Source organism: Podarcis erhardii (assembly GCF_964252035.2).
Source record: "Podarcis erhardii genome assembly, chromosome: 5".
NCBI lineage: Eukaryota > Metazoa > Chordata > Lepidosauria > Squamata > Lacertidae > Podarcis > Podarcis erhardii.
In genome coordinates, this window is record NC_138509.1 from 61,552,859 (window position 1) to 61,570,513 (window position 17,655).

General features: G+C 40.8%; 1 protein-coding gene across 1 annotated transcript; it reads right to left on the reverse strand.

Annotated features, from left to right (window-relative positions):
* Window positions 1-969: 969 nt before the first annotated feature.
* Window positions 970-14,874, reverse strand: LOC309343291 (uncharacterized protein). Its single transcript, XM_081864609.1, has 14 exons — window positions 14,729-14,874; window positions 14,181-14,322; window positions 12,884-13,049; window positions 11,889-11,984; window positions 10,678-10,820; window positions 9,410-9,457; window positions 7,810-7,928; window positions 7,541-7,682; window positions 6,164-6,329; window positions 4,886-4,984; window positions 4,478-4,588; window positions 3,402-3,544; window positions 3,003-3,050; window positions 970-2,309 (listed from the first exon to the last, which is right to left on the reverse strand). The coding sequence occupies exons 2-14, from the start codon at window positions 14,319-14,321 to the stop codon at window positions 2,256-2,258; spliced, it is 1,476 nt and encodes a 491-aa protein (XP_081720735.1). The 5' UTR covers window position 14,322; window positions 14,729-14,874; the 3' UTR covers window positions 970-2,255.
* Between the last annotated feature and the right edge of the window lie 2,781 nt (window positions 14,875-17,655).

A 17,655-nucleotide genomic window follows, 5' to 3' on the forward strand; every position in this document is an offset into this window, starting at 1 on the left:
GGCAAAGTGTGAATGACATCCAGGCAAAACTGAGATTAGCTGAAGAATGGAAGCACTTTTTAGTGATGCAGAATTTAGGGTAAATTGTATCATAATCCTTTCTCACATCCCAGAGAGTGATCCAATGTAGCCTGTTTATTCTGCTTGCGTTTACTTGTCTTCAAATGTCAAATTCACCTTTCCACATGCAACACTGACAAAAGTTTTTTTAAGACAACACATTTTTGTCCCTGGACTGTGTATAGTCAGGCACCCACAGGTCTTGTGGATACACAAGACAAACTACTAGTAATGCTTTTCTTTGCTCCTCCAGGAACATAATTTGTTGTTTATAATGTGCCTAATAATCTTTGCGCCTCATCACATATGTGGTTGGGACATAGTTTTTTTCAGTAGATGGGAGCCACTATTTCATGTATTATTGTCAAACCTTTACCCTTTTTAATAGTTGCATCCTCTCTTTGATTCCAGCTGCTTTTACCTATGGAGAAGAAAAGTGACCTGTGGCTTCTCAGCTTCCCACCACAGCCTGCTCTCCATGACACTGTTTCTGTGAGGCTGCTGAAATTGGATGGATAGCCTCTTCCAAAGCCAAGCAGCATGGTTCCAACAGAGGCTGGCAAAGCTAGAGCAGTCCAAAGTGATGAGGAAACCCTCACATAGGAAAGAGAAGAGAAGGTTGCAGGTTTGCATGGTGAGTTTTGTCATGACCCACCTGATGTGGCTTCACAACCCAGATGTGGGCCCTTCAACCTTTGGGTTGAAGACATAAGTGTAGATTAAGCTGCAGAGGGTGGTGCATAAGAGCCTGCCTTGGGCTCATATTGTGCCTGACCCAGTTTGTGGGTCAGAACTGGACCGTGAACTTTAAAACAACAGCATTGGTGTGTGTGCCAAGGTGATCAGGCCTCAGACACACAATCCAGGATCTCTCTTTGCAAGGAAGTATATAGACAAAAAGCCAGACCGAAGTTGAAAAGCTTTATTTCCTGATGAAACATTTACAGACTGGGCATCCTTTCTGTTGTGGAGATTTACCCTGGAAAAGGGTAAATAAAAATTGGAGTGAAGGAGTCATCCTATCTAAGCCGACTAACCCTAATCTATACACATACCAAGGATGGCGTGATACTTATACATACAAAGGATCCCAGCCAGTGTTCCTTGCAACAAGCAAAAATAGAAATAGACTGCGGCATGAGAAGGTGCTGCAGACACATTTGCCGCTATGGACAAGGCCAGCCCATCCACGAGGTCAGGTGAGATGACTGCCTCAGGCGGCAGGATCCACAGGCGTAGCAGATCCCAATGTCAATATTTATTCCCCACTTGTTCCTGGTGTACATCTTCACTCACCCCTTCTTCCCTGGCCAGGGGGTGGGGGGCACCATTTGGTGGTTTGCCTCAGGTGTCTAAATGTCTAGCCCTGGTCCTGTCTATAGAGGTTTGCTGGGTTGCCTTCTCCCAAATGGCACTGAGACAGAGGTTTTACATAGACAAAGATGGGAAGCAACATCCTCTCCAACAGGATCCAGAATGCCATAATGTTGCAAAAGCAGCAAAATCCATTGGCCAAATCCAGGGTTGTCCTAATGTTGTCCTCTCCTTGTTTCATGAGACCAGTGCAAGCAGCAAAGTCCAGATTTGTTTGCCTCAGAGTTCCAGCTTGATTCTTCACACCTCTCATTTACCAGCCCCAAGCTCAATTTTTTGTTCTTAGCCCGTGGAAACAAACAAACAAAAAACCCTCCAAATGCATACACATATACACAGCCTTTCAATTATGCTATCACTAAACAGAGTTGCTAAGGACATTTTGGCTTGGTATCAAGGTTACTGCTAAGTTTTCAGTCTATCTGGGTCATAGGCATTAACTTTAAAATGAAAGCATAGGGTAAAGTTAAGAGGTTTTAAAAACAGCAAGCAAGTTAGCACCTTTTGGGATGGATGGCTCACAAGTGTGAAGACGGAACGTAAGAAATTGCTTACAGAATAGAAAACACTTCTCAAAATTTCTTAACAAATTTATCTTCCACTAATTTTCCATCTACTGAAATTACCAAACCCTAAAGGGAGAAGATATCATAGCATTCACTTTGATATATATGGAGACCATTGCTTGATTTAGTTCTATTTTACCATTGCTTGTCAACAACCAACTTTGCATTATAAAGATGTCTGCTAATGTGACATGAAGTGAACTACTTTTTCTCAACAATCTTCCTGAAAAGATCTGGGACATGAATTGCAGTGTATCAGTGACCTCTCTCCTCACAGCACACACAGCACACAGCACGCAGGTCATCTGGCTGAAATGGAGAAGAAAAAAATACAACACCTGTCATTGTGAAAAATAAAATTATTGAAAGCTTAAGAGAGAGAGACAGAGGTTGTAATATGTGGTATTTCTTGTCAATATTCCCCGAAAGGAGGTTTAAAAATACTTTAATATATAATATTCAGTTGGCAGGTATATCAACATCATCAAAACATGTAATGGTGTGAGGAATAAAAAATAAATTGAAACAGACTTTTTTATTTTTGCTTCAACTGATAACCTCTAGTAGTTTCCTTTAAAGGTGATCTTTTCACTTTTCTCAATTCAATATTTTTTGTGGAAACGAGAGGCGCAGGTAGCTAACGCATGCAACATTTCTTGGGCCCTAAGGTGAGGGTGTGTAATTAAGTGTCCCCTTGTAAATGCTCTCACCACTGATAGACCGCCATTGGTAGCACTAGTAATGGCCATGGTTGGCATTTCAGCTTCTGAGTAAAGAGGATCTCTCTGTTGCCTGTTTTGGATTTCCTCCCTTCATATGTTGCATGTGTGAAGCCCATCCATGAGGTTAGGTCAAGCAATTTGCCTTGGGCGGCAAACCTGACCGCCTAACCCATTGTTGTGCAACAGGGGGGGGGGACACAGAAATATCTTAAGGAATAATGTGTGTGCCATATATGTGGAAAACACAAACATCTGGTAAGAATGTCTAGTAATTATTTACCTTCTGCATTCTTGAGGATTCCGGTTGTGGCTTCAGTATTTCTCCCCACTGAAACAATCACATGTATTGGGTTTACTCTGAGGCACTCAAAATGAACTCAAAATAAATTAGAGCCATAAGTAGCACCTTACTATAAATCATTGTTTAAAAGTCAGTAGGAGGACATGTCATTTTGCCAGGACACTTTGCTACTGATCTTAAGGAGGCCATACTTGAATAATGTTTTTTTCATGCAACAACGATGCATGAAAATTATTCACACGTGATGCAGGATATTATACCAGTCATAAGAATACAAGGTGTGGATAACTGGAAAGCCTTGATGTTATCACCTGAAATTCTTTGGCATTACAAGTAAAAACTGATTTTTAAACAGATTTTTATACGTGAACTGCATACCTTGATTAATGCTTCTAAGGAAATCCCGCCATAGCGGATACATCTTCTCCAGCCTTTTGAACTTTTATATCCTCCTTTAGCCTTAAATTCTAATGGTGTGAACCATTTTCCATCGGAGCCCTTGATACATTTCCTTGAAACTCCTATGACAAACAGATAAGTCACATCAATGTAACACACTTATCCCATCTGGCAAATTTCACTGAAGAGAGAAAGAAGTCCTGCCAACAGGAGATTCTTTTCTAACATCTACTTAGGAAAAAAGATATGAACAAAGATTGTGTCATGAACTAGGGCTGTGCACCAGAGTTGACCAAGTCGTGGGCCAAAACTGGCATATTAGGAGGGACTCTGGCATCAGACAAATTAGATACCAACAAACACAGATCATCACAGGTCAGGCTGGATGGCCCAGCGCAATCAGTGGTTGTCAAGGGGTGGGGCATCAGGCAGAAAGGAGAGGAGGACATCATGCAGGAAAATCACAATAAAAGATCCTGACTTACCCTGACTTCTGGGATTAGGAAGGAGCCTGCTAGCTGAGCCTGCTTCCTGAGAGAAGCCACTTGCAAAGGAGCAGGATTAGCACCTCTGTTGAGCAGTTAGTCAGTGGAAGCACCTATCCTGTGTGCTGCAGAGAACTCTTTTGCTGGAGGCTTCCCGGCAGAGAAACTGCTTGCAAAGCAATAGCATAGACCAGGCAGGATTGGAGTCTCTGTAAGCAGCTTAAATGCTGGGTGGGGGTGGTGGTTCGAATGTTGATCCAAGGTGGGTCAACCTGACACCCTCCTCCCAAATGAGAGCTATGGGGCAGATCAGAGGGGCACAGCCCTAGAATGAAAGCTGGAAAGGAATTTCAGCATAGGGCTTAAGCAGGGCTTCTCCAACATCTCCTTTGCACTTGGACACGGAGAAAAGGCCAAGAGGCTCCTTTTTCTCAAAGCCAGGCATTCTGGGCAACATGGCCAGGACTTGTGCTATTGCACAACCAAAATATTTTCATCTGCTGTTGGTATCACATTCCTTTAGCAGATGCAGTCCCTTGTATAATTCTATTATTCCAACAAAATGGTTACCTGCTGTGAATCTATTCTTATAGAAAACACCTTTACTTCTTCCACAGCGTACTTTCAGTGTTCGGACCTCAACACTCAAATCTTGTATTTCATTATTCTGCATGCCTTTTCCTAGATGAAATCAAGAAATGTATGTCAGCTGTTACAATACCCATATTTTGGCCTTCCAGAGAATGACAGTGGTCTTACCAGATTATTGATCCTGCTAAGAGGATGTGGTACGAAGTGTGCATTCATGTCAGAGTGAAAACAAAACACTGTGACTGCCCCAAACCTTTGTAGGCACAAACTCACTGAAAGCAAGATTACATGTGACTGTCCTGATAGCTTTATTAGCACAAATAATCAAGAATGCAGTAGTGAAACAGGATGCTCTGTCCCTCATTTACGGACTTTTGTTGAACTCACTTTGTTGCTCCCCAGGGGACGCAGGTTTCTTCATTTCTCCCTGGAGTACTTTGCTGCTCCCAGGTACTGCGGCAGAACTATTCTGAGCATGCTGGAGAACTGAAGAGGACACGTGTTAGGAAAACAAGGGCATTGCCACTTTAATGTTAAATTAAATGGCTAAAATGAATTGTAAATTATTTGTAGCTTATGAAAGAGCTGAGAGGCTCAAGTAAAGTTCATGTGTAAGGTTTGCACAATCTTAACAGTGTCCTTGGTTCTTCTAAGGTGGCATCACCAGCTATACTAGTAAAAGGATATTGTACGCCCATAGAGGACGATGCTTGATCTAGCAAGGTCTGTTACCGCAAGTGCTATTTTCTGAACTACTGAGAGACCCAGGTAGCAGCTCTTCAGAAGTCTACTTTGGCCCAGGGCCTCTTATTACTGACATCTACTTCAATCCACTCTTGTAAAAAGCTACTTATCCATCTCAAGTATAAACTCTTTCCAGGGACATTACTTATCACACACACTAGTTGCTCTGTGACACATAACCTATAACATAATATTAACAGCATTAAGAAAAAGCAACCAAAAAGTAAACTAATCACTGTTAAGTTCATGCACACACTGTCCACACCCCAATGACTGATAATGTTTCACTCTATTCAACTCATAAAAATATACATACATTGGTTGCCTATTTGCTACGGAGTTGAGGTTTTATTGTTGACATAGGTCACCAGAAAGTGTGCCCATTCACTGTCATCGCTGAAGGCCTTTTCTAATCATTGTATATCCTGCAAGCATACACCTTACGGAGGCTGGAAGGACCCTCTCCACTATGGCCTCCACATTATGGAATTATCTCCCCCTGGAGATACAATGGGCACCTATGGTGCAGGTGTTCCACCTGCTGGTAAAAACTACAGACATTCCTATACACTAATTCTTACTATTGACTTTACTGAGTTTTGAAAATTCTGGTTCATGTTTAATTATTTTAGTGTACTCATTTTACTTTGCAAACCACCTTGCTATTCTTCACAATAAAAGGCAATCTATTGGAAAAAGTAAACAAAATACATTATTATTATTATTATTATTATTATTATTATTATTATTATTATTATATCCCAGGAGACAGGCAGAGGGTTGAGGCAAAATGAATGCATGGCTTCTACAGGATTTTGTGGCCCAAAGACTGACTGACTACCATTTCTCAGTAAATGCTGATGACTTTTCTATCTTTAAGGCTTCTTTGATTGGTTTAGCACAGCCAACAGGATAACTTACCATTTTCTAGGCTTTCGTATAATGGCTGTAAATTTTGATATGCTTCCAGGTTCTCCTTGCAGAAGATCTCCTCTATTGCTGACACATTGGTCTGAATGCTCTCAAGGACATCGCATACCACTTTACAAATATCATTTGGTTTTGCAGTTACCTTATCACACCAATTCTAGAAAGAAACAATAAAGACTTTGTAAACATATTTAGAACGAAAATGCAAAGTAGCTTTTCCATTTCCCACCAGATCTAACAGCAAATTACTTGGATGGTTATCCCAGCACAATCAAAGGAAGCAAAAATTGTCGAGGCAGTTTTATCTTCCTTTGCCAGATTCAAATACCCTGCAGAATTAGCATCCCTCAGACCAGCTAATGTCCTTTCCTATGCTTTTTATCAATGCCAGAGAAAGCCTCAAGGCATTTGGCCACTTGTTCTTCAGAAACAAGCCTGTTATGGAGTTTGTCTTCTTTGTTGTTCCCTGTGGCTCACATCCCTCACTAACTAGTAAGGAAGTAGCTGTCTTATTACAAAAGAATTTCAGAAATATACTGGAAAGATAAGTTGCTGAATTGCAACTTATTACCAAATTTAAAACCATGGCGAGACTGAATAGAGACATTGGATCCTTATCTCATTATACATGATAAAGCTATTTTCAGCCATCTCACGGCTTGCTTTTTCCTGTAAGACCAATTGCAGTCGTCGTCAACAGGTTTAGCACACCTATCAGCCAATCACCTATTCCCACCACCCTTCTGAATAATACCCCTGCCCACCTTCTCACTATATAAGGGTCTGGTGACTTCTGTTTCAGTGTATCTGAAGAAGTGTGCATGCACACGAAAGCTCATACCAATACAAACTTAGTTGGTCTCTAAGGTGCTACTGGAAGGGGGGGAAATTATTTTGTTTCGGCTATGGCAGACCAACACGGCTACCTACCTGTAACTAACTTGTAAGGTTTCTCCTTCCATGCAATGTTTGTTGTTGTTATTAGAATATTTTTATACCAACTGCTCCTAAAGAAACTCAGGAGTGTTGAGTGGAGGCTACTCTCAGAATCCTGTGGGGAAGGTTAGGCTGGGAGAGTGCAAATGGCCTATGTTCACCTAGTGAACTTAAACATAGAATCCTAAAATTGGAAGGGATCCTGAGGATCATCTAGTCTAACCCTGACTGAGTGAAGTTGGAGTCCAGATCTTTGCATCCAAGTCTGGCTCCCTGTTCACCATACTGCACTGCCGCTCATGCTGTTCTCCACCTATAACCCAGAAAACCTTTCTGGTTGTAGGGACAAAGATTTCACACTCTTACTTTAGATGGACTTCACATGTCCAGGTGGGATTTTAAAAAAATTAATTCAATGCCTATAATAATCACCTTAAAATCTTCTTCGGAGATTCTTTTCTTGTCTCGCAGGAGATAGAGAAAAGGGAAAGTATCTTTGATTGCCAAAGAAATCTGTACTTTATGGGTTCTGAACCACCAAAAAATTTCATCTGAAGTACCTGGAGCAGACTTGCTATAAACAAAGCAAGAAGTATCACAACACAAAAAAGTCAATGAAAGCAATAAATGACATGGCTATTTAAAGAAGTATTTTGAGCACAAAGATCACCTTAATACAGAAATTGAGGTGGAGAAACTACCTTTTCTCAGCAGATATTTTCAGAATATGACAATCTTCATGAAAGCATCTGGGAAATGAACTGCAGGATATCCGTGAATCTTCTTTCTTACTTACAATACATACATCATCATGTTCAGACTGAAGAGGAAAAAACAATCACTGTAAAAAATAAATTTATCAAAATGCATGGGGGGAGTGTGAGTTTTAATATGTGGTGTTTCTTGTACACCACCTTGTGAGGGCAAAAGCCCTGAATTGTGGTTTAAAAGGATATTCAGCTGGCAGACACATCATCATTATCAAAATAAACAATGGTGTGGGAAAGAATATTTTTTTGAAAACAGATTTTGTTATTTTTAAAGCAACAAATATCCTCTGGTAGTATTCTTTAAATATATTCAGTTTATTACATGATATATACTCAGCATCTTCCTATTTTCTCAGTTTCGTACTTATGAGACAACCTGAAGAGCAGGAAGCTAACACAGGTAACATTTATTGGACCCTAAAATAAGCAGAGTGTTTAGATAAGGTTCCCTTGTAAAATGACTCACTATTGATTAGACTACCACTGGTAACACTAATAAATGGCCATGACTGACTTTTCAGGTTCTGCCCCTGTTTTATTTATTTTTTATTCTGCAGCTGTGTGCAAAGGATCGCCCCGCCGCTACTGCAGCCACGAGTGGAGGGTCAAGGGGTTTTGGCAGTGGGATGAGACAACCCACCTGTCAATAATGTTTTGACATAATGACATCATGTGGATTGTCCCATCTGCCTGCCAAAGTTCGCCCGCATGGAGAGGCCAGATAAAAATGGCCAGAAAGGTACCCCATTACAGTCGTACCTTGGATCTCGAAAGCCTTGTGACTTGAACATTTTGGCTCCTGAACGCTGCAAACCTAGAAGTGAGTGTTCCGGTTTGAGAACATTTTTTGGAAGCCAAACGTCCGACATGGTTTCCGCTGCTTCCGATTGAGTGCAGGGAGCTCCTATAGCCAATTGGTTTTCAAATGTTTTTGGAAGTCGAACAGACTTCCAGAACAGATTCCATTTGAGAACCAAGGGTACGACTGTACTTAACTTAAAGCATAGCTTACTTCTTTGGCAGTGTGAGCAGTTGTCGTGGAAATTTCAAAGAAACTGTGAGCAGGATCCCTGCCTTTGACTAAGATTGCACTCTCGTGTCATGTCTCAATAAGAGTTTTGTAATAAATCATTGGCTAAGGGATTGAGCCCTCGTTGTCATCATTGGCACTAGATTTTGTCCTTCATGTGTGCCACCATCATTTTGTGGGGCAGGCAAGCTGGACAAAGAGCCTCCCACCACAATGCCTATGGAACTGCAACTCTCACTCACACATGAAGCTTGGGGGGGGAGCGAGACAAGGCTATATGCCTTGAGGAAACAAAGTTACTTAGGTTAAGTATTGATGCAAGTTGTTTTGTTTTTCTTTGTTATATATTATGTTTTGTATTGCCTTATTTAGGTGTAAACTGTGGTACAACCATTTTGGGTGAGGGGAGGTTCGGAAATATCTAAATACTGTACATAAGTGAATAAATAAAATGTGCACATGCCAGTTTAAATCAAGTAAAATTATTAAGGAAATGTTTACCATCGTTGTCCTGTTGGAATTTTGTGGTGGCTCAGGTAGCAGTCCCCTCTGAAATAAACATCACATTTATTAGGTTTACTCTGAGGCATAATCAGAATCCCCAAACATCACCTGAATTTAGGGAATGAACTCATAAGAAATTACACATCTTACTATGGATATATGTTTATAATCTAGTAGGAGAATATTTCATTCCGCTGGGAAATTCTGCTGCTAACCTTAAAGCTGCCATGCTTGAACAGTGGTATGTAAAAGTTGGTTCCCATGTGAAACTGTTGAATTACATTCATTTGAGCCTGAAGAGAGACAGTGGTTTCTTACCCCACTGCAGATGTTAATTGACTCAGTATTAATAAGGGCTCATCCACACTTCTTTGTCCCACCGCTTTCCCCAGGGAAAACCTGCTGCTTGGGGTTGAATTGGGACAAATGGCAATTGGGATTCCTGTGGATTGCTGTTTGCTCTAGTTTAACGGTAAAGAGTGAGTTTCTCTGGGGAAAGCAGTGGGGCAAAGGCAAAACCTCCTGGCCCCTGCTTTCTAGGCATGTGCTCTTCTTTTAAATACCCACAACAATGTATTCTGCAGGGAATGAATTGTTACTGTCTAAGGTTTCTCAATGGGCACGGCTGTTGAAAAGCATCACAGTGCTTATTTTGCACACTTGTTGTCTTGTACTATGATTTTATATTTGGAGTGTTTTATGTTTTAATATGTTGGTATTCACAATGGAAGGTAGCCTATGAATAATGAAATAAATAAAAATCCCAGCTCTAATTAAATCATCAGTCTGTAGGTTTTACATTTCATTTTCCTCTGACCTCACTGTTGAGTACAAGGAAGCAACCTTGCTTGCTTCCTGTCAACAAGGGTGGGGTTGGGACTAACAAATAGTCAGGGAAAGTACACTTTGTGGTTTCTGATGAAACACCCAAGCTCCGTCTGTTCCTCTTGCTCACTCTTTTTTCTTCTCCCTCTTTATTGAATGAGGATGTTATGAAGGTAACTCCAGTTATATAGTTATATAGTGTAGAATTCATTGTGAATATCATCACCATTGTTGTTGTTTTTGTCATTACACACACACACACACACACCACTTTCCCCCCTCGGGACTCAAGTCAGCTTAAAAATAACATACTCATTTTGAGAACAAAATGTGTGGATAATTATCTGTAAAACCTTAATGGTATCATCTGAAATTCCTTTAGAGTTGCAGGTAAGAAAATGAGGCATTAAAATTGCAGCTGTTACAAGTGAACTGCATACCTTTATTAATGTGTCTAATGAGGTTGTCCCACATTGGATACTTCTTCTCCACCATTTCCAGTGTTTACGTCCTCCTTCACTCTCAAATTGTGATGGTGTGAGCCACTTTCCATTGGGACCCTCAATACTTTTTCTTGAAACTCCTTTGACAAACAGAACAGTCTCATTAATGTTATGCACCTATATCAGGCATAGGCAACCTCAGCCTGCCAGATATTTTAGGACTACAACTCCCATGATCCCTAGTGAACAGGACTAGTGGTCAGGGATGATGGGAAATGTAGTCCCAAAAACATCTGGCGCACCGAGGTTGCCTATGCCTGACCTATCCCATTCAGCAGACTTCACTGAAGAGAGAAAGAAGCCAAGTTGGTGATGTGGAAGTCGGAAAGAAACTTCAGGCTGATCATGGCTAATGCCAAACTTCAGGGCCCCTTAGAATGGATCAGCCCATCACCACAGCTAGACTCCCTGACACCTGCTTTCCTCCCTGTCCCTCTTGTACACGGTCACAATAAATTGTTTCTATATTTTTTGAAAAAATCGGAGCAATTGCCAATTACTTTTCATTCAGATTTATGGGTTGTGATAACTGCCATGTATAAATGTAGATTAATGCATTAATGATAAAGAGAATCAACATGCCACTGTTCTGTTACAAAAACAAAACATTTAAAGTTACAGATAGGTAGCCGTGTTGGTCTGCCATAGTCAAAACAAAATAAAAAAATTCCTTCCAGTAGCACCTTAAAGACCAACTAAGTTAGTTCTAGGTATGAGCTTTCGTGTGCATGCATCTGAAGAAGTGTGCATGCACACGAAAGCTCATACCTAGAACTAACTTAGTTGGTCTTTAAGGTGCTACTGGAAGGAATTTTTTTAAAACATTTAAAGCTAAATAAAATCATTTAATCATGCATTAATAAATAGGGAAAGATTTCAAAAGCACTGAACATCCCACTGTGGTACTGATAGAATTATTTTAGGCTTGCCCAGGTCCACAGGATACTGTGGAATATAATTAAAGAGCTTTATAGGATATTAGTATTCGAAGTATTCCCAGAAAATAAAAGATACTCACATACCACCCACATTGATGCATCCTCCTCCCAACACCACACATTTATGCAAACACCAATTTTTTAAATTTGCTGTTGGTATCACATTCCTTAAACAGATGTAATTATACATTTACTCTTCCAAATGATTACCTGTTGCAAATATATCTGTATGTAAAATGCCTTGTGCTGTTCCACAGGTTACGGGCAGTGTTGTGCCCTGGAAATCCAGACTTTGCTCTTGTGTCCCTTTTCCAAGATGAAATGAAGAAACGGATGTCAAAGGTTACATTTCCCATATTTTGGGCTGCCAACAAATGACAGCAGTCCTAAGGCAACCTGCTCACTGTCATCTCTGGAAGCTTTCTAATCATTATGTGTCTTATGACAACTCAAAAGAGGACCTACTAGTCGTGCTGCATCCAGAAAATGTGCATCTTATGGGGGCGTTACTGAACTTTGAATATTCTGGTTTATGTTTTATTGTTATTTTAGCAAACTGGTTTTATTTTGTAAACCGCATTGTTATATTTCACAATAAACATCAGTCTATCAATAATTTTCAATACATAAATTAATACACAAGTATGTCATTTGTTGGGACGCGGGTGGCGCTGTGGGTTAAACCACAGAGCCTAGGACTTGCCGATCAGAAGGTCGGCAGTTCGAATCCCCAAGATGGGGTGAGCTCTCGCTGCTCGGTCCCTGCTCCTGCCAACCTAGCAGTTCGAAACCACGTCAAAGTGCAAGTAGATAAATAGGTACCGCTCCAGCGGGAAGGTAAATGGTGTTTTTATGTGCTGCTCTGGTTCACCAGAAGCGACTTAGTCATGCTGGCCACATGACCCAGAAGCTGTATACCAGCTCCCTTGGCCAATAAAGCGAGATGAGCACCGCAACCCCAGAGTCGGTCATGACTGGACCTAATGGTCAGGGGTCCCTTTACCTTTTTATGTCATTTCCGTTTTATGTCATTTCAGGCAGAGGACTGAAACAGTGAATGCATGGCTGGGAAAAGACATGAACAGGGCTTTGCGGCTCAAACACTGACTATACCATTCCTCAAATCCAAATGAATTTGTTTCTTTTTAGCTATATATCTTTAAGGCTCAACTGGTAGGTTTAGTCCCCAATACAAGATGATTTACCATTTCCTAGGCTTTCATATAGTGGCCGTAAGTCTTGATATGCGGCCAGGTTACGGCTGCAGAAGATTTCCTCTATTGCTGAAAGATTGCCCTGAATGCTCTCAAGGACCTCGTACACCACTCTTTGAATATCATTTGGACCTGCAGTTACCCAATCTTGCAAATTCTAGAAAGAAACATTACAGGGTTTTAAAATCTCTGTCTTCAAAATATCTTTTAGACTGAAAATACAGAGTAACTTTCCCATTTCCCACCAGATCTAACAGCAGATTATTTGGATAATCATCCCAGTACGATCAAAGGAAGCAGAAATTGTCAATGTAATTTTCTTCTCCTTTTCCAGGTTCAAATACCTTGGGCAGCTTACATGTCTCTGAACACTAACATAATATCCTATGCCTTTTACCAATGGCAGAGAAAGACTCAAGGCCACAACCTGGATGGAATTGTAGAACCAGCACCAAGGGGCTTCTGGCAGTTCCCTCACTGCAAGAAGTGAGATTACAGGGAATCAGGCAGAGGGCCTTTTCAATAGCAATGCCCGCCCTGTGGAACACTCTCCCATCAGATGTCAAGGAAATAAACAACTATCCAACTCTTAGAAGACATCTGAAGCGCAGCCCTGTTTAGGGAAGTTTTTCTGTATTGTGCTATATTGTGTTTTTGGGAGTGCCTGGAGAAACCTAGCCAGATGGGTGGGGTATAAATAATAAATTATTATTATTATTATTGTAGAATTGCACAATTAGAAAGGACCCTGAGAATGATTGAGTCCAACCCTCTGCAATGGATGAATATGCAGCTGTCCTGTGCAGGGATCAAACCTGCAGTCTTGCTGTTATCAGCACCATGTTCTAACCAATTTAGCTATCCAGGCTGCTACTATTTCATTTCATTTCATTTTTAATTTGTATACCATTTTTCTATATTGCTGAACACAAGACAGTTTACAATATGAAGAAACAACAAAATATACAATCCAGTGCAAACACATAACATAACAATCCAGTGCAAAACAAAGAAGTCATAACAAAATGTGACTTAAAATAAATATCTTATATCAAATAAAGGAATATGTGATAATCCGTTAGAATAAAGCACGAAACTCCCAAAGTATCGACAAATAATAATTAAACAGAAATTCACTCTCAACGATAGCAATAAATCATTACTAAATTATAATCAATTAAAAACAGCAAATTTACAATGCATTAAAAATTATGTTAAAAAATTGAATTGAACAACAAAGTAGGAATTTAAGCAGAAAATAATTGCCTCAGTTAGATACAATAGTCACCTGAAAATCTTCTTCAGAGATTATATTCTTGTCTCGTAGGCCACAGAAAAAAGGAAACGGGTCTCTAATTGCAAGAGAAATCTCCATTTTATGGGCTCTGAACCACTCCAAAATTTCAGCTGAAGTACCTGGAGCAGACATACTACAAACAACACAAAACTATGTTTTAAAGACCTTGGAAATCATGTGGTTTTTAAACAAGCAAAATTAAGCATTATCTAGCGTTTATCTAGAATGATTCCGTTTCCAAAAATGAGAAACCCTATCAGGGAATCCTTAGCTTTAGCTCAGGCTGTGGAAATAATTGTGTTGCGATTTCCTCTTTCCACTTCGATGCAGGTTTAGGTGTTCTTTGCGAATAACAGCAGCCCGGTTAAATTGCCCTGGTCTTCTTCTGCATTTAATCTGAGTCCCCAGCTGTGCCAGAAGGGGGGTCCCTCCGGAGTCTGTCGCTCTTTTGCGAGAGGGAGTCTAGCGCAGACGGGAAGCGCGGTTCCCCCGGAGTGCCCTTTTCCTTGCGGAGGAGACCGACCTGTCCCTTGACTTACCTTTCTGCTTTGACTGAGCGGAGATGGGGCTGTGAGGAAGGGGCTGAAGAAAGCAGGAGGAGGAATTCCCCGTCCAGAAGAGCGAGAGGAAGCGAAAGGAAACTCAACGTCTTCCAGTCGAGGGCTGGCGCTGCCTGCTCTGAGCTGCGCTCGGGGAGAAGTGAGGAACTCGGCCCGTTTCATGGAAAGGAAATCATCACGGACACAGAAATCAGAAAAGAAAACCGAAACTGGAGGAACGCTTGATGATAAATCATGAGCCCCCCCCCCTGCCCCATGAGCCAAAAACTGTGCATAAGATATTTCTCACGTTAAAAGAAATATTACTCTTGTCAGTCTCTGACTTGAGAGGCCCCTCCCGTCCTCCATCACAGATCATGACCACAGCCTGCAGGTAAGGACTTGTGTGGGATCCAGTCCAGGGATTTCTTTTTTTTTTTTAATGATATTTATTAAAAGTTTCAAAAATTACAAAAAAGGCAAAAGAGAGAACAACAAAAAATTAACAAAACATACATAACAGTACATCAAAAAAGAAAAAAGAAAAAAAACACATAAAAACCAATACACCAATAACAATAAAAAAAACACATCCAATATTCCATATCTCCATCCTTCATTTACTTGTTTCATCGACCTCCTCACACCTCCCTTTTTGTATTCTAGTTTAGTTATTTGTTTCAGCAAATTCTTTCCATCTTTCTCAATTTTTATTGAATAATTTGTCTTAACATTCTAACCTATTAGTTAACTCAGCAAATCCTTTCCATCTTTCACTATATTCTGTCATTCAATTTACCTTAATTTATTTTAACCTTATCTTTCTATAAAATACCTTAAAGGTTAAAACTTAATATTTATTTGTACATAATTCCTTATATCATTTCCCAGTCCAGGGATTTCTGACTAGTTCCTTCAGTGCCTCTGAATGACTGTGGGTGATCCTTATGGTGTGAACTTAAAGCAATGGTTGAGCAGAGCCATTATTGATGGATGGATGGATGGATGGATGGATGGAATTTATATACCACCCTACACCCAGAGGTCTCAGGGCAGTTCACAGAAAAGATCAACATAAAAACCACAGTATCTATAATCAAAATAAAAACAACAACCCAATAACACTCTCCAAGAAAGAGCCACATTTTAAAAGAGTAAGGTAAAGGGACCCCTGACAGTTAAGTCCAGTCGCGAACGACTGGGGTTGTGGCGTTCATCTTGCTTTACAGGACGAGGGAGCTGGCGTTTGTCCGCTTCCACAGACAGTTTTTCCTGGTCATGTAGGCAAGAAGACCAAGCCGCTTCTGCCGAAGCCAGCACAGCACATAGAAACGCCATTTACCTTCCCATCGGAGCGGTACCTATTTATCTACTTGCACTGCGTGCTTTTGAACTGCTAGGTTGGCAGTATAGGCTGTCAATCAGACAAAGGCCTGGTTAAAAAGGAACGCCTAAAGGTGTGTAAGGAAGGCACCAGGTGAACTTCCCTGGGGAGAGCATTCCACAGACGGGGAGCCAATGCCTTTCTTCTTCTCTTATAATGGCAATGGTGCCCACCTGAGAATTCCAGCGAGTTCTGTCTGAAAAAAGCCCTGGCTATATGTTTAATGCACATATAATGCTGTGTTTAAGTCTGTTGTGGGTTGTTGCTTTTTGTATGGGGACAGAACTGGTATTTTTCCACTGGGTGTGGTGGTCATTGCATCTGGAGCTATAAGCCTCCTGATTTAACAGGAGATCTGAAATCTGAGCACCTTCCTATGTAGATATGTAAATAGGGCTGCTTACATCACAGAGAGAGACACAGGTGCTGTGAGATGCCAGCATGCAGAGAACGGAGAGAGGTGCATTTTGAATTTAGCGATAAAAACTATGTTTAAATTCTGTCTGGGATGAGGATTAGAGGGAGGATGTTTTAAAGAACTGAACCACTGCTAGTTCTTTTTGTTACTTTGTAACATTTAGGTCTTTAAGACTAAAGAGCAGTAATGTTTTTAAGTTTTTTTTCCTACACAAGAGTCCAGACTTCCATTGTACAACACTAAAAGGGTGTGGAGGCAGTGTCATCTAGGGAGAAGACGGGGGAAAGTCCAGAGGGCCAGACTGAAAGGCATAGAGGGCCACAACCAGTCCCCTAGCCTCAAGTTTCCCATCCATTGTCTAAATTGAGGGGAAATACCTCCTTGGAGCAAAGTGTGAATGAGATCCAGGCAAAACTGAGATTAGCTGAAGAATGGAAGCACCTTTTAGTGATGCAGAATTTAGGGTAAATTGTATCATAATCCTTTCTCACATCCCAGAGAGGGAGCCTGTTTATTCTGCTTGCGTTTACTTGTCTTCAAATGTCAAATTCACCTTTCCACATGCAACACTGACAAAAGTTTTGTCCCTGGACTGTGTATAGTCAGGCACCCACAGGTCTTGTGGATACACAAGACAAACTACTAATAATGTTCTTCTTTGCTCCTCCAGGAACATAATTTGTTGTTTATAATGTGCCTAATAATGCTAGGGCCTCATCACATATGTGGTTGGTACATAGTTTTTTTCAGTAGATAGGAGCCACTATTTCATGTATTATTGTCAAACCTTTTACCCTTTTTAATAGTTGTATCCTCTCTTTGATTCCAGCTGCTTTTTCCTATGGAGAAGAAAAGTGACCTGTGGCTTCTCAGCCTGCTCTCCATGACACTGTTTCAGTGAGGAAACTGAGGAGCGATGAGTGCAGGCTACTCCCAGAAAGCTGTGAGGAAGGTTAGGCTGGGAGAGTGCAAATGGCCCGTGCTCACCCAGTGAACTTCATTACAGATACCATAGAATCATAAAGTTGGAAGGGACCCTGAGGATCATCTAGTCCAACCCTGACTGAGTGAAGTTGGGGTCCAGATCTTTGCATCCAAGTCTGGCTCCCTGTTCACCATACTGCA